This window comes from Garra rufa, chromosome 20, assembly GCF_049309525.1.
Source record: "Garra rufa chromosome 20, GarRuf1.0, whole genome shotgun sequence".
Lineage (NCBI taxonomy): Eukaryota > Metazoa > Chordata > Actinopteri > Cypriniformes > Cyprinidae > Garra > Garra rufa.
Window position 1 is genome coordinate 3,156,456 of NC_133380.1, and position 16,920 is coordinate 3,173,375.

General features: G+C 31.5%; 2 protein-coding genes across 2 annotated transcripts; one reads left to right on the forward strand and one right to left on the reverse strand.

Moving 5' to 3' along the window:
• Positions 1-267: 267 nt before the first annotated feature.
• Positions 268-1,384, reverse strand: LOC141294293 (inhibin beta B chain-like). The gene has a single exon (XM_073826366.1). The coding sequence runs from the start codon at positions 718-720 to the stop codon at positions 268-270; it is 453 nt and encodes a 150-aa protein (XP_073682467.1). The 5' UTR covers positions 721-1,384.
• Positions 1,385-4,476: 3,092 nt separating this feature from the next.
• Positions 4,477-12,737, forward strand: LOC141293362 (ras-related protein ralB-B-like). The gene is made up of 5 exons (XM_073825387.1): positions 4,477-4,591; positions 5,832-5,980; positions 7,877-8,085; positions 11,755-11,932; positions 12,017-12,737. The coding sequence occupies exons 2-5, from the start codon at positions 5,867-5,869 to the stop codon at positions 12,134-12,136; spliced, it is 621 nt and encodes a 206-aa protein (XP_073681488.1). The 5' UTR covers positions 4,477-4,591; positions 5,832-5,866; the 3' UTR covers positions 12,137-12,737.
• Positions 12,738-16,920: the final 4,183 nt, after the last annotated feature.

The window sequence follows — 16,920 nt, forward strand, 5'->3', positions numbered from 1 at the left end:
ATACAGTACAGTAGGTGTCAGCCCGGGGCAAGTTGTCACATATGTTGTGATCGTATTCAGTTTATTAATTACGTTTCAGTTTAATGATAGTTAAATGTTTCTGCATGCTTTTTGCTCTTTTATTCATTGTTTAGTCATGCGCAGCCTATAATAGTAGATTCCCATTGTGACAACATGCCCCGTACTAGACTTAAAAGCCTTTTTAATGAACCCCTGCGGTGTGGATTTTGTCCTGAAGAGTGGAAAGGTTAACTTAAAAGTGTGTGACTAAACGCGGTGTCGCAAATCATAATCGCACCTGCGCGTAACCGCGCTCGGACCCGCCGCATACACACCTGTCTCGGCGAAGCTGATGATCTCCGACGTCTCCTCCTCCACCTCGTTCATGGACGCGGCGTGTCCGTCCAGGTTGGGGATCTCCACCCTCCCGTCCTCGCGCACCTTCCCCGCGTGGAGCTTCTTGAGCGCGGTCACCATCGCCGCCTTCGGGATGGGGTGGGTGATGTTGGGTCTGTCCCGCATCTGTAACCGGCTCAGAATGTGTCTCTTCACCGCCTCCAGCAAGTCCACGTCCACCCTTGTGGCTCCATCCGTCTGGCTGAGCCCGCAGGACGCGCAGCTCGGGCTGATGCTCGGGGTTTCGGTGTCCGGAGCCGGTGTGCAGCGGATGGAGATGAGGATGGACACAAAACAAAGCACTTCGAATAGCAAGCTTTTCATCTTCTGGGATGATAAACGGCAGTTTCCGAGCGGATGCGAAACTGGGGTGATGGAGCTGAAAGCGGCCAAGTTCGTATCCGCCTCTTTTCTCCTACAAAAAGTGAGATTTAAAAGTGAAACAACTGTATATCCACTCTTCGGTCCGGAATTGAACGCAACCGCAATAAATCCTGTAAACGTCTGGTATATGTTCCTGCGCTTGATTCTTGTCTTTGGTCACTCCGCGATGGTTTCAAATCAATTCGGATCGATATCACAGTGAGAACGGCTTGTTACACCATCCCAAGTTGATAAACGTGTGATATGTAAATAATAAAGTAACCAAAGCTCTTGATATCTGTCCACGTACAGGCGCGAATGGCACTTTTACGCACGCGTCTGATGCGTCATGGCATGACTGGAAAGCTCTATTACGCGTGTAAAGCCCCACAGACTAAACAAAGGACCTGTTATGATTTGTCCCGGTGATTTCTTCACGAGTTAAAATCATCCATGGTGAAGGGAACCGAGTGCAAACCAGGAGCCCACAGTATTTCCAAATGATCATTCGCCTTTTTAGTTGTTCAGATGAAGATAGTGTCCTCCTTTGTTGGACATTTTGACTTCCAGTGTACGTTCCCCATATACTTCTTCATCATAGCTCTCGGTGTGGGTGTTCGGGAGCTTCGGCTTGTTTCTCGTGCGAACAGACATTGTGCCGCTTTTGAGCCGCTGGAAAGTTTTTATACGGGACTGGAGAACCACGTGGGACGAGCCACCAACTCCAGGATTATAAAGGTTAAGAAACCAAGGGATCTTCAGGGGAAATGTGTCAGGACTAGCACATTGCATTATTAAAATGCGTTTTAGGTTCCAACTTTTTATTGTAAAACAATTATTATTACAGAAAAAACTGTTACAAGTTATTGTCCTATTTTTCTTACCAAAAAAAAAAAAAAAAAAGAATAGAAAAACTAAAACAAAAACAATAGTAATAATAATGGTCGGATATATGTACGTACAAACAAACCTGTGAATATAACTCAACCACAATCATATATCCAGAAATGCATTGTGATTGATGACATTTGTGCAGGATTAAATAAATAAATAGAAGTACATTACACAAATAAAACAAATAAATAAATAAACAAATAAATAAATAAAAATAAGGGAGGGGGTGCATTTATTAAGTAGAAGGCAATATGTTAAGAGACTTAAAATAAGTTATAAAACATTGCCACTTTTTAAAGAAATTACTTTTTCCAGAACATCTAACCTTTTCCAATTTGTATCCACAAGCCATTGAGATGTAGTTGGAGGCTTTTTAGATTTCCAATGGAGTAAAATACGGCGCCTAGCTAATAATAATAAAGTAAAGGCTAAAATATCAAGTTGTTTAGAGACCAAATCTTTGGTACCCCAAAAATGGCCAAATCAGGGCATACATCTATATTGATCTGTAACACCTTAGACATAATAGTAAAATAATTAACCCAGTAATTCTGTAACATAGGACAGGTGACTCAAATTACACTGAGATGCATGACATCTGTCACATCTGTCTTCGATATTAGAAAAGATTACAGATAACCTGGCCTTAGAGAAATGTATTCTATGAAATACTTTAAATTGGATTAGGCTGAGACGAGCACAAATTGTACTAGAGCGTATTCTATGTAGCGCACTAGCCACCATTCTTCTTCAAAGCTTTCTCCCAACTCACACTCCCATGCTGTTTTAATTTTAGTAAGTGAATAATCATCTAAGCTTAAAATACAACCATAGATTTTTGAAATTTGTGACTTGTGTTGTGGATTGAGTTGCAGTAACTCTTCCCATACCTGTACCTGGGGCTGAGATGGAAAACCAGAAAATAAAGAAGCAGAGCAATGTCTAGCCTGCAAGAATCGAAAGAATGTCAGAGGAAAGCTGTACATAACTAGAAAATGTGCCATCTCTATACAGGTCTTGAAAACTTCTTAGGCCTTTTTCATGCAACTGCTTGAATATCCGTAAGAGATAAAATGCATTTTAGAATAGCATTCATTATTGATTTCGTTTTAATGAAATGTTATTTTTGACATTTAAAATTTGCCTAAAAGTTCAAATAAGGTTGCAAAATATTGTAATAAACCATATTTAGCCTAAATGTGAAGTGTGTGCAATGCCCCAAAATTTCGTAGATGTATTTATTTAGATCATATTCTTATTAAAAGAGAAAATACACTTTTTAAATGTGCAAAAACAGCATTTTAAATGATTATGGATCACTTAAATCAAGGTCAAATATTTCAAAGTGTGGGTCTGAACAAGATGAAGCATCCTCTTTGAGTAAAACCATTTATAGCCTGTAGGTTTCTGTCATGGAAAGCAAATGAGCACAACTTTTAACTGGTTTGAGTGAATGAACGTGTGAACTCGTAAAGTGGTTCAGCAGGCGCCAGAGAAGCTCATCTAAAGATCTCTCATTCAGGTTGACAATGACTTTCTCGACATCTAAAACACCAGAGCAGTTATTTTAAAATAGAAAAATATTAAAAGGGATGATTTTATTATAAAAAAAGCAGGCTACTTTGTACAAAATGTTTGTTTTAGTTTTATCTCAGGACATATTCTTGTGTTTTAGAACTGATATTCCAAGACTGATCGAGGTTAAAGTTGTAAAACAGCGCCCCCACTCAGCGAAAATAATAATTTGCACAAAATAGATCCTGCATACTGTTTACGTTTATAAATGCGGAGAAATTACGCATTATCCAGATTATAACATACTTAGAAAAATGTGCAATTTACATAAAATAATGACAAAAATAATATAAATTAATACAAATAAATTTGACACTTCACATACTTCAGACTTTCACTAATGTTTTAAATTTTTAATGTTTTTAAAAGTCATCTTACCAAGCCTGCATTTATTTGATTCAAAATACAGCAAAAGCAGTAATATTGTAAAACATTTTTGCTTTCTATTTTAATATATTTTACAATGTAATTTATTCCTGTGATCAAAGCTGAATTTTCAGCATCTTTACTCCGGATCCTTTAGAAATCATTCTAATATGCTGATTTGCTGCTCAATAAACATTTTTTATTATTATTAATATTTTAAACAGCTGAGTACATTTTTTTCAGGATTATTTGATTAATCGGAAATAAAAAGCTTTTGTAACATTATAGACTATACCATTCAAAAGCTTGGAGTAGTATTTTTTTTAATTATTATTATTACAGAAATTAATACTTTTATTTAGCAAGGATGTTTTAAGTTGATCAAAAGTGATAAAGACATTTATAATGTTACAAAATATTTATATTCCAGTTAAATGCTGTTTATTTATCAAAGAAACCTGAAAAATTCTACTCAGCTGTTTTCAACATAATAATAATAATAAATGTTTTTTGAGCAGTAAATCTGAATACCGGTATTATAATGATTTCTGAAGGATCATGTGACACTTTAGACTGAAGTAATGATGCTAAAAATTCAGCTTTGGTCACAGGAATAAATTACATTGTAAAATATATTCAAACAGAAAGCAGTTATTTAAAACAGTAAAAATATATAACAGTATTACTGCTTTTGCTGTACTTTGGATCAAATAAATCAAATAGAGACTTAAAAAAACATTAAAAATCTTACTGTTCAAAAACGTTTGACTGCTATAGAAAATTTTTGAATATAGACTACAATGTGTAGAAAATGATAAAATACAGTTTTAAAAAACTACACAGTCCGATGGCGTCATATCCTTGTGATTTGAATATCCGGTGGGCGGGGCTCTGTTGCTGTGCGGGAGTAGTGGATTTGATCCCGGCTGACAGAATTATGTTTTAACCGTTTATTCTTGCGAATCCAGTCCAAGGCTCTTCACGGATAAAACCTAAGGTGAGTAATCTATAAGAGTCTCCGTTGTTTTGATCAGTTTTAAAAAGTTTAATCGGTTTGCGCAGACAACAACTTTGTAGTTTTGAGGTATTTCCTCGGGTGAAGCGCCCCTGTGTCTTTGTGGGAAAACTCTTTGATTGATTGCTCGTACACCCAATGAGAGCGCGAGTAGAGGAGGACCCGCCTCGTAAGTTGACGGCTCAACCAATCAAGAGCTAGAATAGGCGGGCCTTTGTCGTTAACAACGAGGAAGGGGTGGTGTCTCCGCGGGATGGAAAAGTAAAAAACGAATTTGTGATTTTAATAACAACCTGAGTAGAACTTTTTAATGTTTTAGTGATATATTGATGTTTTCTGTTTCTGCTAATCAACATTCGCCGATGTTGTTTTCATTACAAAGTGAAATTAAGTGACTGTGAAGTCGTACCATGGTACTTTTACAATGTACCATAATAGTGAATGATTACCATATTTATGTAAAGTAGCATGGTATTAACGGAGTATTTTAGCTTTAAAAACTTTAAGGGGTGACTATAATCATTCGTGTAGATGTAAAAATGCACTTTATTGATTACAGTCGTGAGATTTGGCATTAGATATGCTTTATGTAACGTTATCTATAATAATCAAAGATTTAAATGTGGGTCAAAGACGTTAAAATGTCCACATCAAAACATTTACAAAAGTGCATAGAAAGCACATTAAAGTGTCTACTTTTAAGTTTTTGGAGAATAAAACGTCCAAATTTGGATGAAATAATGTTACCTTGTCATTCAGTGTAACAATATTTATGTAAAAATGTAAACAGCATGCTTATTCTGACTTGTACATATTAAAATATATAACAGAATAAGGGAGGATATTCAATTTTATTGTGTTTTCAATGAGTACAAAATTCTTACTGACAAATGGGCAAAATCTAGGATAGTGGCATATTTTAATAATACAACTAATTAGTATTTGGGGTAAAAATAATTAGTCTTTTAATATGTCATAAGTAATTTTAGATGTAAATATGCCTGACAAGACTATTACACTGAATGACATTTTAGTGAGTGTCTTTAGTAAATTAGGGGAAAGTGTATGCTATTTATTTTCTGCTCAGAAAAACCAAAACAAAAATGCAGTTAAATTGAACAGAACAGACAACAATTTAAAGCAGTATTACATTTATTGCTTTTATGCTTTGGCCCATGTATGTTTGTTTGAATTTGATTAGTTTTCTTTTGCATGTTTGCAGTCTCGTTCTGTTTCTTCTTCTGGAACACTAAAGTCATGGCAGCAAATAAGGGCAAAAACCAAAGTTCCCTGGTTCTGCATAAGGTGATCATGGTGGGAAGCGGCGGCGTGGGAAAATCAGCCCTGACATTGCAGTTCATGTATGATGAGGTGAGCTGAACACGCTTTCGCTGAGACACATTCTTGCATGAGTCAAAATCTTTAAGCTTCAGGAATAGTTCTTTAAAATATATATATTAGTGTTATTTTAATATTATTTATGGTTTATTATTGCAGTATTTATTTATATTTTGAATTAGCTTTTTTATTTTAGTTAATTGTAGTATCGGTTTAAGTGATTTTGTGATGTGCTTTTGTCATTTTAATTCTTTTTTAATATGTATTTTTATTTTAGCTTTCATTTTATTTTATTTCAGTTAGTTGTTAAGGCACGATTTCTGTTTATTTAGTGCTGTTTTTATTTAGTTTTAATTATTTCTTATTATTTTAAGATTAGTTTTAGTAATTTTAGTATTTCAACTTTTTTATTTGAGGAATTTTTATTATGTTTTTTTTATATTTCTCTTTAATTGCAATGTATTTTTATTTCAGCTGTAGTAATCTTACTACTTCAAATTATTTAATTTAAGTTATTTTTTATGTTTTATATTTCTATTTTTATTTCAGTTTTAGTAAATTTAGTACTTTTTAACTTTTTTTAATAATTCAGTTTAATAATTCAGTTTATCTTTAATGTAATTCATGTTTCTTGGTTTCTTATTTTTTAATATGTGTCTTGCTTTAGTTTATTTTTATTTCAGTTTTAGTATTTTTAATACTTACAATTATTTTAGATACTTGTTTATTGTTTTTTATATTTCTATTTAGCTTTAATGTATTTTTATTTTCGTTTTTTAGTAAATTTAGTAATTGAACTTATTTGAGTTAGTTTAAAAAAAATTGCTTTAATTTTTAATTTTAGTAATTTGAGAACTTAAACTTTTTTATTTAGGTTTCTTATTTTTTTATTTCTATTTTGCTTTAATGTATTTTTAGTTTAGTTCTAGTATTTTTAATACTTCAAATTATACTTGTTTTTTATTTATTATTTTGTATCCATTTCTATTTAGCTTTAATATATATTTCAGTTTTTATTAAATTTAGTACTTTTAACTTATTTTAGTTCGTTTTTTAAATCATTCTGTTTAATTCTATTTAGCTTTAATTTATTTGTAATTTCAGTTTTAGTCATTTTAGTGCTTAATTTTTTTCATTTAGGTTTCTTATTTTTTTAATTTGTCTTGCTTTAATTTTTTTTATTTTAGTTTTAGTATTTTTAATACTTTAAATTATTTCAGATAATGGTCTACTGTTTTTTATAATTCTGTTTAGCTTTAATTTTAATAACTTAACTTTTTTAGATGTAGCTTTAATTAATTTTTAATTTTAGTTGTAGTAATTTTAGAACTTACACTTATTTTATTTAGATTTTCTTTTTTCAACTTTCTCTTTTCCTTTAGTTTATTTTATTTTAGTTCTAGTATTTTTAATACTTCAAATTATTTAAGATTTTTTTATTTATCTTTTGTATATATTTCTATTTAGCTTTAATGTATTTTTTATTTCAGTTTAAGTAAATATAGTACTAACTTATGTCAGTTAGTTTTTAAAATAATTCTATTTAACTTTATTTTTAATTTCAGTTTTAAGTTATTTTAGTACTTATTGTATTAAATTTAGGATTTCTCTTTTGCTTTAATTTATTTTCAGTTGTAGTAATTTTAGTACTTCAAATTATTTAATTTCAGTTTTATTTAATTTAGGTTTCCTATTTTTTTTAGCATTTCTCTTTATTTTCTCTTTAATTTTAGTAACTTTGGTACTTTAAATTCAGTTAACTTTACATATGTTTTAGTGCTAAACTTACTAAAACTGAAAATCTACATTTTTTTTAATTAGTTTTAAGTTTAATAGCATTAGTTTTAATTAACATTAACACCACTGATTCTATAGGAAAATCTATTACTGTTCTAACCAATACTTTGTAATCTGCATTGCTCACCTCAGTTTGTAGAGGACTACGAACCCACCAAGGCCGACAGTTACCGGAAGAAGGTGGTCCTGGATGGAGAGGAGGTACAGATTGATATTTTGGATACGGCGGGGCAGGAAGACTACGCCGCCATCAGGGACAACTACTTCCGCAGCGGAGAGGGTTTCCTTCTGGTGTTCTCCATCACAGAGCCCGAGTCCTTCAGCGCCACGTCAGAGTTCAGGTCAGTCACTGGACGTCCCGCTTATCTGCTGTTCTAGTGCATTCAGTTCTAGTTTGGTAGAATAGCAGTTACCGCACTGTATGTTCTCACAACCATGTTATCATTACAGCGGCATCCTGCACACAGCAAAACTCTCAAGCTATCAGATACAGCGTCAGCTTATTTATCCTCACTGATAGCAAAATGCAGTGCAGAGCGGTGGTTCTCGGTTTTGCTTGAAATGAACAAAACAAGCTTTAAAATAAGCTAAAACAGCTTAAAATCAAGATGTGAGCTGACTTTATATTTCTTAATTTAATTCTACTTTTAAACTGTCATTTTATTTATCAATCAGGACTGGGGAATCTTTAATATATGTGACCCTGGACCACAAAACCAGTCTTAAGTCGCTGGGATATATTTGTAGCAATAGCCAAAAATACATTGTATGGGTCAAAATTATTGATTTTTCTTTTATGCCAAAAATCATTAGGAAATTAAGTAAAGATTATGTTCCATTAAGATTTTTTGTAAAATTCCTACTATAAATATATCAAAATGTAATTTTTGATTAGTAATATGCATTGCTAAGAACTTAATTTGGACAACTTTAAAGGTGATTTTCTCAGTATTTATAATTTTTTGCACCCTCAGATTCCAGATTTTCAAATAGATGTATCTCAGCCAAATATTGTCCTATCCTAACAAACCATACATCAATAGAAAGCTTATTTATTGAGCTTTCATATGATGTATATATCTCAGTTTTGTAAAATTTAACCTTATGACTGGTTTTGTGGTCCAGGGTCACATATGAGAACATTTCAAAAGTGTGCTTTCTAGACCTGGAAAGTCAAGGAAATTAATAAAAAACCGAAAAATAAAAAAATAAGTAAAAAAGACTGGAAAATCTCAAATTTGTAGACCTGGAAAAGTCATAAAAAAGAAAAACATTTTAAATAAATAAATGGACTAGGCTAGAAAAGAAAAGAACTCAATATATGAGATAATTAAATTAATGTAAATTAATAAAATCTTAAAAATTTTAAAATAATATAACTCAACTGACAAAACCTAAATAGATGAGAGAATTTCTAAGTGTGATTTGTAGTCCTGGAAAAGTCATAAAATGTAGTAAAATTTTAATTAAAAAATAATTAATTAAATAAATAAGGAAAGAAGGACTGGGAAACCTCAATATATGAGAGAATGAGTGATTTCTGGATTTGGAAAAGTCATGGAAATTAATAAAATCTTGAAAAAAATAAAGTAAAATAAATCAGAAATGAATAAAATATAAACAAATGAGATAATTTCAAAAGTGTGATTTTTGTAGACCTGGAAAAGTTGTAGAAATGAATAAAATCTTATTAAAAAAAAAAAATAATAATAATATATATAAATAAATAAAGAAGGAAGTAAGGACTGACTGTTTTTTTTTTAAGTGTGATTTGTAGTTCTGAAAAAGTCATAAAAATTAAAACATTTTAATTAAACAATTAAATAAATAAGGAAATAAGGACTAGAATGCCTCGAGAATTTAAAAAGTGTGATTTCTATATTTGGAAAAGTCATGGAAATGAATAATAAATCAGAACTGAAAAAACATAAATGGATGAGAGAATTTCAAAAGTGTGATTTGTAGACCTGGAAAAGTCATAGAAATAAATAAAATCTTAATAAAAAAATTAATTAAAAAAATAAATATATAAATAAAGAAGGACTGACTGAAAAAAACTAAATATATGAGAGAATTTCTAGAAAGTGTGATTTGTAGTCCTGGAAAAGTCATGGTTATGAATAAAATCTTTACACAATAAAAATGAAATAAAAGCAAATAAATCAGAACTGTAAAACACATAAATATAAAGTGTAATTTGTAGTCCTGGAAAAGTCAGAAAAATGAGTAAGATTTAAATTAATAAATAAATAGAAAAGGACTGGAAAGCCTCAATATATTAGAGAATTTCAAAAGTGTGATATCTAGACCTGGAAGAGTCATAGAAATTTATAAAATCTTATTTTAAACATAAAATAAATAAATAGCTAAATAAAGAAAGAAAGAAGAAAGGAAGCACTAAAAAAAAAAATAAATATATGAGAGAATTTCAAAAGTGTGGTTTGACCTGGAAAGTCAAAAATTTATAACATTTAAATAAATAAGGACAGGAAAGCCTCAATATATGAGGCTAATTTTATAAATTAATAAAATAAATCATAACTAAAAAAAATTTAAAAAGATGAAAGATTTTCAAAAGTGTGATTTTTAGACCTGGAAAAGTAATATAAATTAGTTAAATAGTTTATAAATTATATAAAATAAAATATATCATAACTGAAAAAAACATACAAAGATGAAACATTTTCAAAAGTGTGATTTGTAGACCTGGAAAGTCATACAAATTTATAACATTTAAATAAATAAATAAGGACTGGAAAGCCTCAGTGTATTAGAGAATTTCAAAAGTGTGATTTCTAGACCTGGAAAAGTCATGGAAATTAATGAAATCTAAAAAAAAAAAAAATACTATAAATCAGAACTAAAAAAAACTAAATAGATGAGAGAATTTCAAAAGTGTGATTTGTAGACCTGGAAAAGTCATGGAAATTAATAAAATCTAAAAAAAATAAAATTAAATACAATAAATCAGTACTAAAAAAAAAACTAAATAGATGAGAGAATTTCAAAAGTGTGATTTGAAGACCTGGAAAAGTCATAAAAATTTTCTATTGGGTAGAAATTGCTGTTTGTTTAGTTAAAAATATTATTGGTGCTCAACTATTAATAATATTTCATATTATTATTAATGCTGATAAATGCTTTTGCTGCTTAATATTTTTGTAGTTTTTTTTTTTGATGAATAAAGAGTTTAAAAGAATAGCATTTTATCTGGCCTTTTTGAATTTTTATAAATATATTTTGCCAATTTAATGCATTTTTCAACAGTCCTCAACCCAAACTCCTGAATGGTAGTGTATTATGGCTTCAACAAAATTATTTGGCAGCACAACTGTTTTCAACATTAATAATGAGCAGCAAATCAGCATATTAGAGTGATTTCTGAAGGATCACGTGACACTTAAGACTGGAGTAATGATGCTGAAAATTCAGCTTTGACCACAGGAGTAAATTACATTTTAACAAATATTTACATAGAAAACAGATATGTGACCCTGGACCACAAAACCAGTCTTATTATTTGTAGCAATAGCCAAAAATACATAGTATGGGTCAAAATTATAGATTTTTCTTTTATGCCAAAAATCATTAGGTAATTAAGTAAAGATCATGTTCCATGAAGATTTTTTGTAAAATTCCTACTATAAACCTATCAAAATGTAATTTTTGATTAGTAATATGCCTTGTTAAGAACTTAATTTGGACAACTTTAAAGGTGATTTTCTCAGTATTTAGATTTTTTTGCACCCTCAGATTCCAGATTTTCAAATAGATGTATCTCAGCCAAATATTGTCCTATCCTAACAAACCATACATCAATAGAAAGCTTATTTATTATTATTATTATGATGTATATATCTCAGTTTTGTAAAAATTAACCTTATGACTGGTTTTGTGGTCCAGGGTCACATATTTGAAACTGTAATGATATTTCAAAATTTTAGTGAGCAGATTGTAATTATTCCCAATTTTGGGATGTAGATGACATTCTGTGTTACTGGTCCACACAGGGAGCAGATCCTGAGAGTGAAAGCGGAGGAGGATAAAATCCCTCTGTTAGTGGTGGGGAACAAGTCAGATTTGGAAGACAGAAGGCAGGTGTCTGCGGACGAGGCCCGAACCAAAGCGGACGAGTGGTCCGTCCAATATGTAGAAACATCAGCCAAAACCAGAGCCAACGTCGATAAGGTTGGGTGCATTAAATATCCGAATACTTTCAGAATACAGGACCTTGCTATGAAGCATCTCTGAAGCATGTTTTGTTGTCCGCAGGTCTTCTTTGATTTGATGAGAGAGGTGCGGGCGAAGAAGATGTCCGAGAACAAGGAGAAGAACGGGAAGAAGAGCGGCAAGAAGAAGAAGAGCCTGAAAGAGAGATGCACGCTGCTTTGAGCCGCACAAACGCTTTCCAGTGCTGGACTGAGCCGTTCTTCTGATGCTGAGGATCTTCCTCCAGCGTTTTTCTTGCCAAATACAATCAAACCAGAAGCGTAAGCCACAGTGGCAACCTCAGCTATAACTCTTCCACATCTTAAAAGACTTTTCATACATTTCAAATCAGCATCTTAACTCTAATCTGTGAAATATGGAGGCTTTAGAACTTTTCCAAAAGTCACCAGGCTTTATTCATGAAACGGAAATAGAATACATCTCTAAATAAATTGTTGCATTGAATTAAATGCTGCAGTACTGTTTAGAAATGACTTCTGCTTGTTTCTTTATCACACTTCTTGTGCTAAATACTCTATTTTATCTGCCTTTCACTTGTTTAAAGGCAAAGGCATCAGACATATGCCATGTGTATTTGTTTTGAACGCATTATTATGCAACTTAACACGGAAGTGAGATTGACAGATTTCATGCAAACTCACCAATCGTGTTGCTTTTATTATAAAACGGACACCTTTGTAATGATGATATTTTTGTAATCACATCACTTGTTTGTTAATTTCTTATCCTGGTGATTATAGACCAAATAAACCTCTGAATTTGTTATGAATCTCTGTGATTTCATTCCAGTTGCGTTTTGTGTTTCAGAGCTGAAACGGTCCCCAGAAAATGCTGGAATTTTGCATCGCACTCTTGTTTCTGCATTTGACGGCCTCCGGAGTTTTGACAAAGGCGGCAGCAGGGCCATAAGAGTTTATGAGAGCCGTAAAATGTGTCCGGAGGTAATCAGTCACCTTGACTTTGAATGTGAGAAACCGTCTATTCAGCATTTAACACCCCATTGTAAAGACGCTTGTGATGGGCTTCACTTAAACGCGCACAAGCCTGGGGATGCTGAGACTTATAAGATGCAAGCAATCTGGACGATAGGCTACAAAAAATAAAATAAAGTTAATTACTAATAGCTTTTTGTGTTTAGAAAAACACATTTTATTAAATGAAATAAAAACAAAAAAGCATGCATCAGTAGAGTGCATAGAAATTATTTTTGAATGAATTATTTTCCTTTTTTATTCCAAGTAAGTTGCAGATAAACCTTTAATTTTAGCTAAAACAATGAATAAATACAATTAGTCAATAATAAAATATGTAGTAGTTGAATGATTTTATTTTCACCTAAAACAAGTTTTGTTTATTTAGTCATTTCTGGCCAGCAGAGGTCAGAGATGCTCCAGCGAAAAATGCATTTGAAAGACGCAGATCGATTTCGTCCTGTAAAAATTTCAAGTGAAATACTTTTTGATGTGTTCACATCATTAGACCACTATCCTGTGACTGAAGTCAGAATTTCGATTTAGTAAATCATAATTTTTACTTTTTGTCTCATCATTTTTTACTTTTTATCTTGTAATTATGACTTAAGTCATAATTTAGACGTTTCATCTGGTAATTGACTTTAAAGTCATACTTTTGATGTTTTATCTCATATTTTCGACTTTATAAGTCATAATTTAAACTTTTTTTCTCATAATTTAAACTTTTTATCTCATAATTATGACTTTGAGTCTTAATTTTATGTCATAATTTCTATATTTTATCTCATTTTAATTGTTTTCTCAATTTCGACTTTTTATCTCGTAAGTCATTATTTAGATTCTTTTTATCTCGTAATTATGACTTAAGTCATAGTTACGAATTTTAAAGTCAGAAATCAGAATTTCGACATATCTCATACTTATGACTTTTAAATTTATAATTTTAACCTTTTTCTCATAATTTAGACTTTTTATCTCATAATTTCAACTCTAAATCAAAATTTTGACTTTTTATCTTGTATTTATGACTTAAGTCATAATTTAGACTTATCTCGTAATTACAACTTTTAAAGTCATAATTTTCACTTTATAAGTTATCATTTTGACTTTTCTCCTAAATTCAACTTTTTATCTTGTAATTATGACTTAAGTCATAATTTAGACTTTTTATCTAGTAATTATTACTTTGTCATAATTTCTATATTTTATCTCATTTTAATTGTTTTCTCAATTTCGACTTTTTATCTCGTAAGTCATTATTTAGATTCTTTTTATCTCGGAATTATGACTTAAGTAAGTCATAGTTACGAATTTTAAAGTCAGAAATCAGAATTTCGACATATCTCATACTTATGACTTTTAAATTTATAATTTTAACCTTTTTTCATAATTTAGACTTATCTCATAATTATAACTTAAGTCATAATTTCAACTCTAAATCATAATTTTGACTTTTTATCTTGTAATTATGACTCAAGTCATAATTTAGATTTATCTCGTAATTACAACTTTTAAAGTCATAATTTTCACTTTATAAGTTATCATTTCGACTTTACTCCTAAATTCAACTTTTTATCTTGTAATTATGACTTAAGTCATAATTTAGACTTTTTATCTAGTAATTATTACTTTGTCATAATTTCTATATTTTATCTAATAATTTCAAATTTTTTTCTCAATTTTGACTTTTTATCTTGTATTTTGACTTATCTCGTAATTATGACATAAGTCATAATTTCATCTCTATAAGTCATGATTTCGACTTTTATCTTGTTGTAATTATGACTTAAGTCATTAAGTCAATTAAGACTTTTAAAGTTATAATTTCGAGGACAACTGAGGGACTCATATGCAACTATTACAGAAGGTTCAAACACTCACTGATGCTTCAGAATGAAAACCCATGCATTAAGAGCCAGGGGGTGAAAACTTTTGAACAGAATAAAAACTTTTTTCTTATTTTGCCTAAATATAATATTTTCTTTAATTTAGAACTGCCCTTTAGAAGCTACAGAAGATACATGTTTCCCAGAAGACAAAATAAGCTCAATTTACCCTGATCTTCAAATTTCAAAAGTTTTCAACCCCAGCTCTTAATGTATGTTTTTTCCTTCTGAAGCATCAGTGAGTGTTTGAAGCTTCTGTAATAGTTGCATATGAGTCCCTCAGTTGTCCTCAGTGTGAAAAGATGGATCTCAAAATCATACAGTCATTGTTGGAAAGGGTTCAAAAGCACCAAAAAACCAAAGAATTTGTGAGACCTGCAGGATTTTTCCTGAAGAACAGCGGGCAGTTTAACTGTTCAGGACAAACAAGGGACTCAACTTGACTTTATTGTTCACTTCTAAACAAAAATATTTTAATCAATTGACAGCCCAAATTATTATACATCACACATTAGGTTAATGAATTATGTACTACTTAAGTAATAAAGTAGCAGCTTTAATAAACTTTTCTAACCTTCAAGAAGCGCTGCGGCCTGAAGTTCAGCCAGCAAGACAATCTTCATGCTGTCTTCAGATGAGGAAACCTCAGCTGGTCTCCAGATCTGATGGTCCAGATGAGGAAGAACCATCAATGCTCGAATGATTGTGGATATATTATGCCTATGCAGAATGTGCCACCTATTGTAGATTACGGTTTTGACCAACAGGTGTCGCCAGCAAGTCGCATTTCCAGCGCTTTGAAGATGATTTCACTCAATCAAGGATGAACTGACTTAGAATGAAATGCTGTTTTGTCCTCTTTTTAGAGCTTTACACTTTTTAGTTTGGATTATTGACACTGCTTTTCTGTTAAATACTGTACAGCTTCTTAGACACAAGCATATGGAAATAAAGGTGACTTGACTTTTTCCCAGATGTACCCACAATTATGGTCTGGTATTTTAATGTTCATCCAATCTCATTTTGCAAGTGACTTTACTTTTTGTTTTAAAGAGGTTTTCTTTGGATTGTTTGACTACTTAAAAGAGAAATATAGAAAATTATAACTTAATTGCGTTTCCTGCTAGCTAACTTTCACATACATAAACAAACAAACTACTGACTCTAAACATTTTCTTTATTCAGAGTTAATCTAGACAAGTATGGAAACTATCCAAAATGCTGTTAATCCTAAAGAAGTCTCTGTATTCATCCCATATGTCCTCTTCAGGTGAAAATTTAGGTCTATTACTTTTATTCTTTTGCTTTGTATACTTTCTTCCGTTCTTAGTTTTGTTTCTATAACTGTACTGCCTTAATAATTTGATGTTTTGTACTGTCAAATCAGAAAAAAGATTTGCTATACACGCTCCCGAACTGAATCAAATGATTCGCTATTTGAAATCCTGAACTGAATCAGATTCAGTTTGGGATATCGAATAGCGAATCATTTGATTTAGTTCATTGATTCAGAATCAAATGATTCGCGAACCCACACTGAAGCCCCGATCTGAATCAAATGATTTGCAAATCAGCTCCAAAATTCTGATCTGAATCAAAAGAATCACCAACCCGCTCCAAAGTCCCAATTTGAAATGATTCACGAATCAGCTCCGAAGTTCTGATCCGAATCAAATGATTCGCGAACCCACTCTGAAGTCCGGATCTGAATCAAATGATTCACAAATCAGCTTTGAAATTCTGATCTGAATTAAAAGAATCGCCAGCCCGCTCTGAAGTCCCAGTCTGAATCAAATGATTTGTGAATCGGCTCCGAATTTCCGATCTATATCAAATGATTCGTGAAACCCACTCTGAAGTCCCGATCTGAATCAAATGATTCACGAATCATCTTCAAAGTTCCAATCTGAATCAAATGATTCGTGAATCCGCTCCATAGTTCCGATCTGAATCAAAAGAATCACCAACCCACTCCGAAGTCCCAATCTGAATCAAATGATTTGCAAACCTGCTCCAAAGTTTCAATCGAATCCCGAAATCACGATCAAAATCAGATGATTCGCGAATCAGCTTCGAAGTTCCAAAC

What these genes read in the sequence shown, in the direction of transcription:
- LOC141293362 (XM_073825387.1), top strand. Translation starts at nt 5,867, where the DNA reads ATGGCAGCAAATAAGGGCAAAAACCAAAGTTCCCTGGTTCTGCATAAG. An exon ending in TGCAGTTCATGTATGATGAG is followed by an intron (nt 5,981 to 7,876) that starts GTGAGCTGAACA and finishes TGCTCACCTCAG; the next exon opens with TTTGTAGAGGACTACGAACC. An exon ending in CCAGAGCCAACGTCGATAAG is followed by an intron (nt 11,933 to 12,016) that starts GTTGGGTGCATT and finishes TGTTGTCCGCAG; the next exon opens with GTCTTCTTTGATTTGATGAG.
- LOC141294293 (XM_073826366.1), bottom strand. Translation starts at nt 720, where the DNA reads ATGAAAAGCTTGCTATTCGAAGTGCTTTGTTTTGTGTCCATCCTCATC.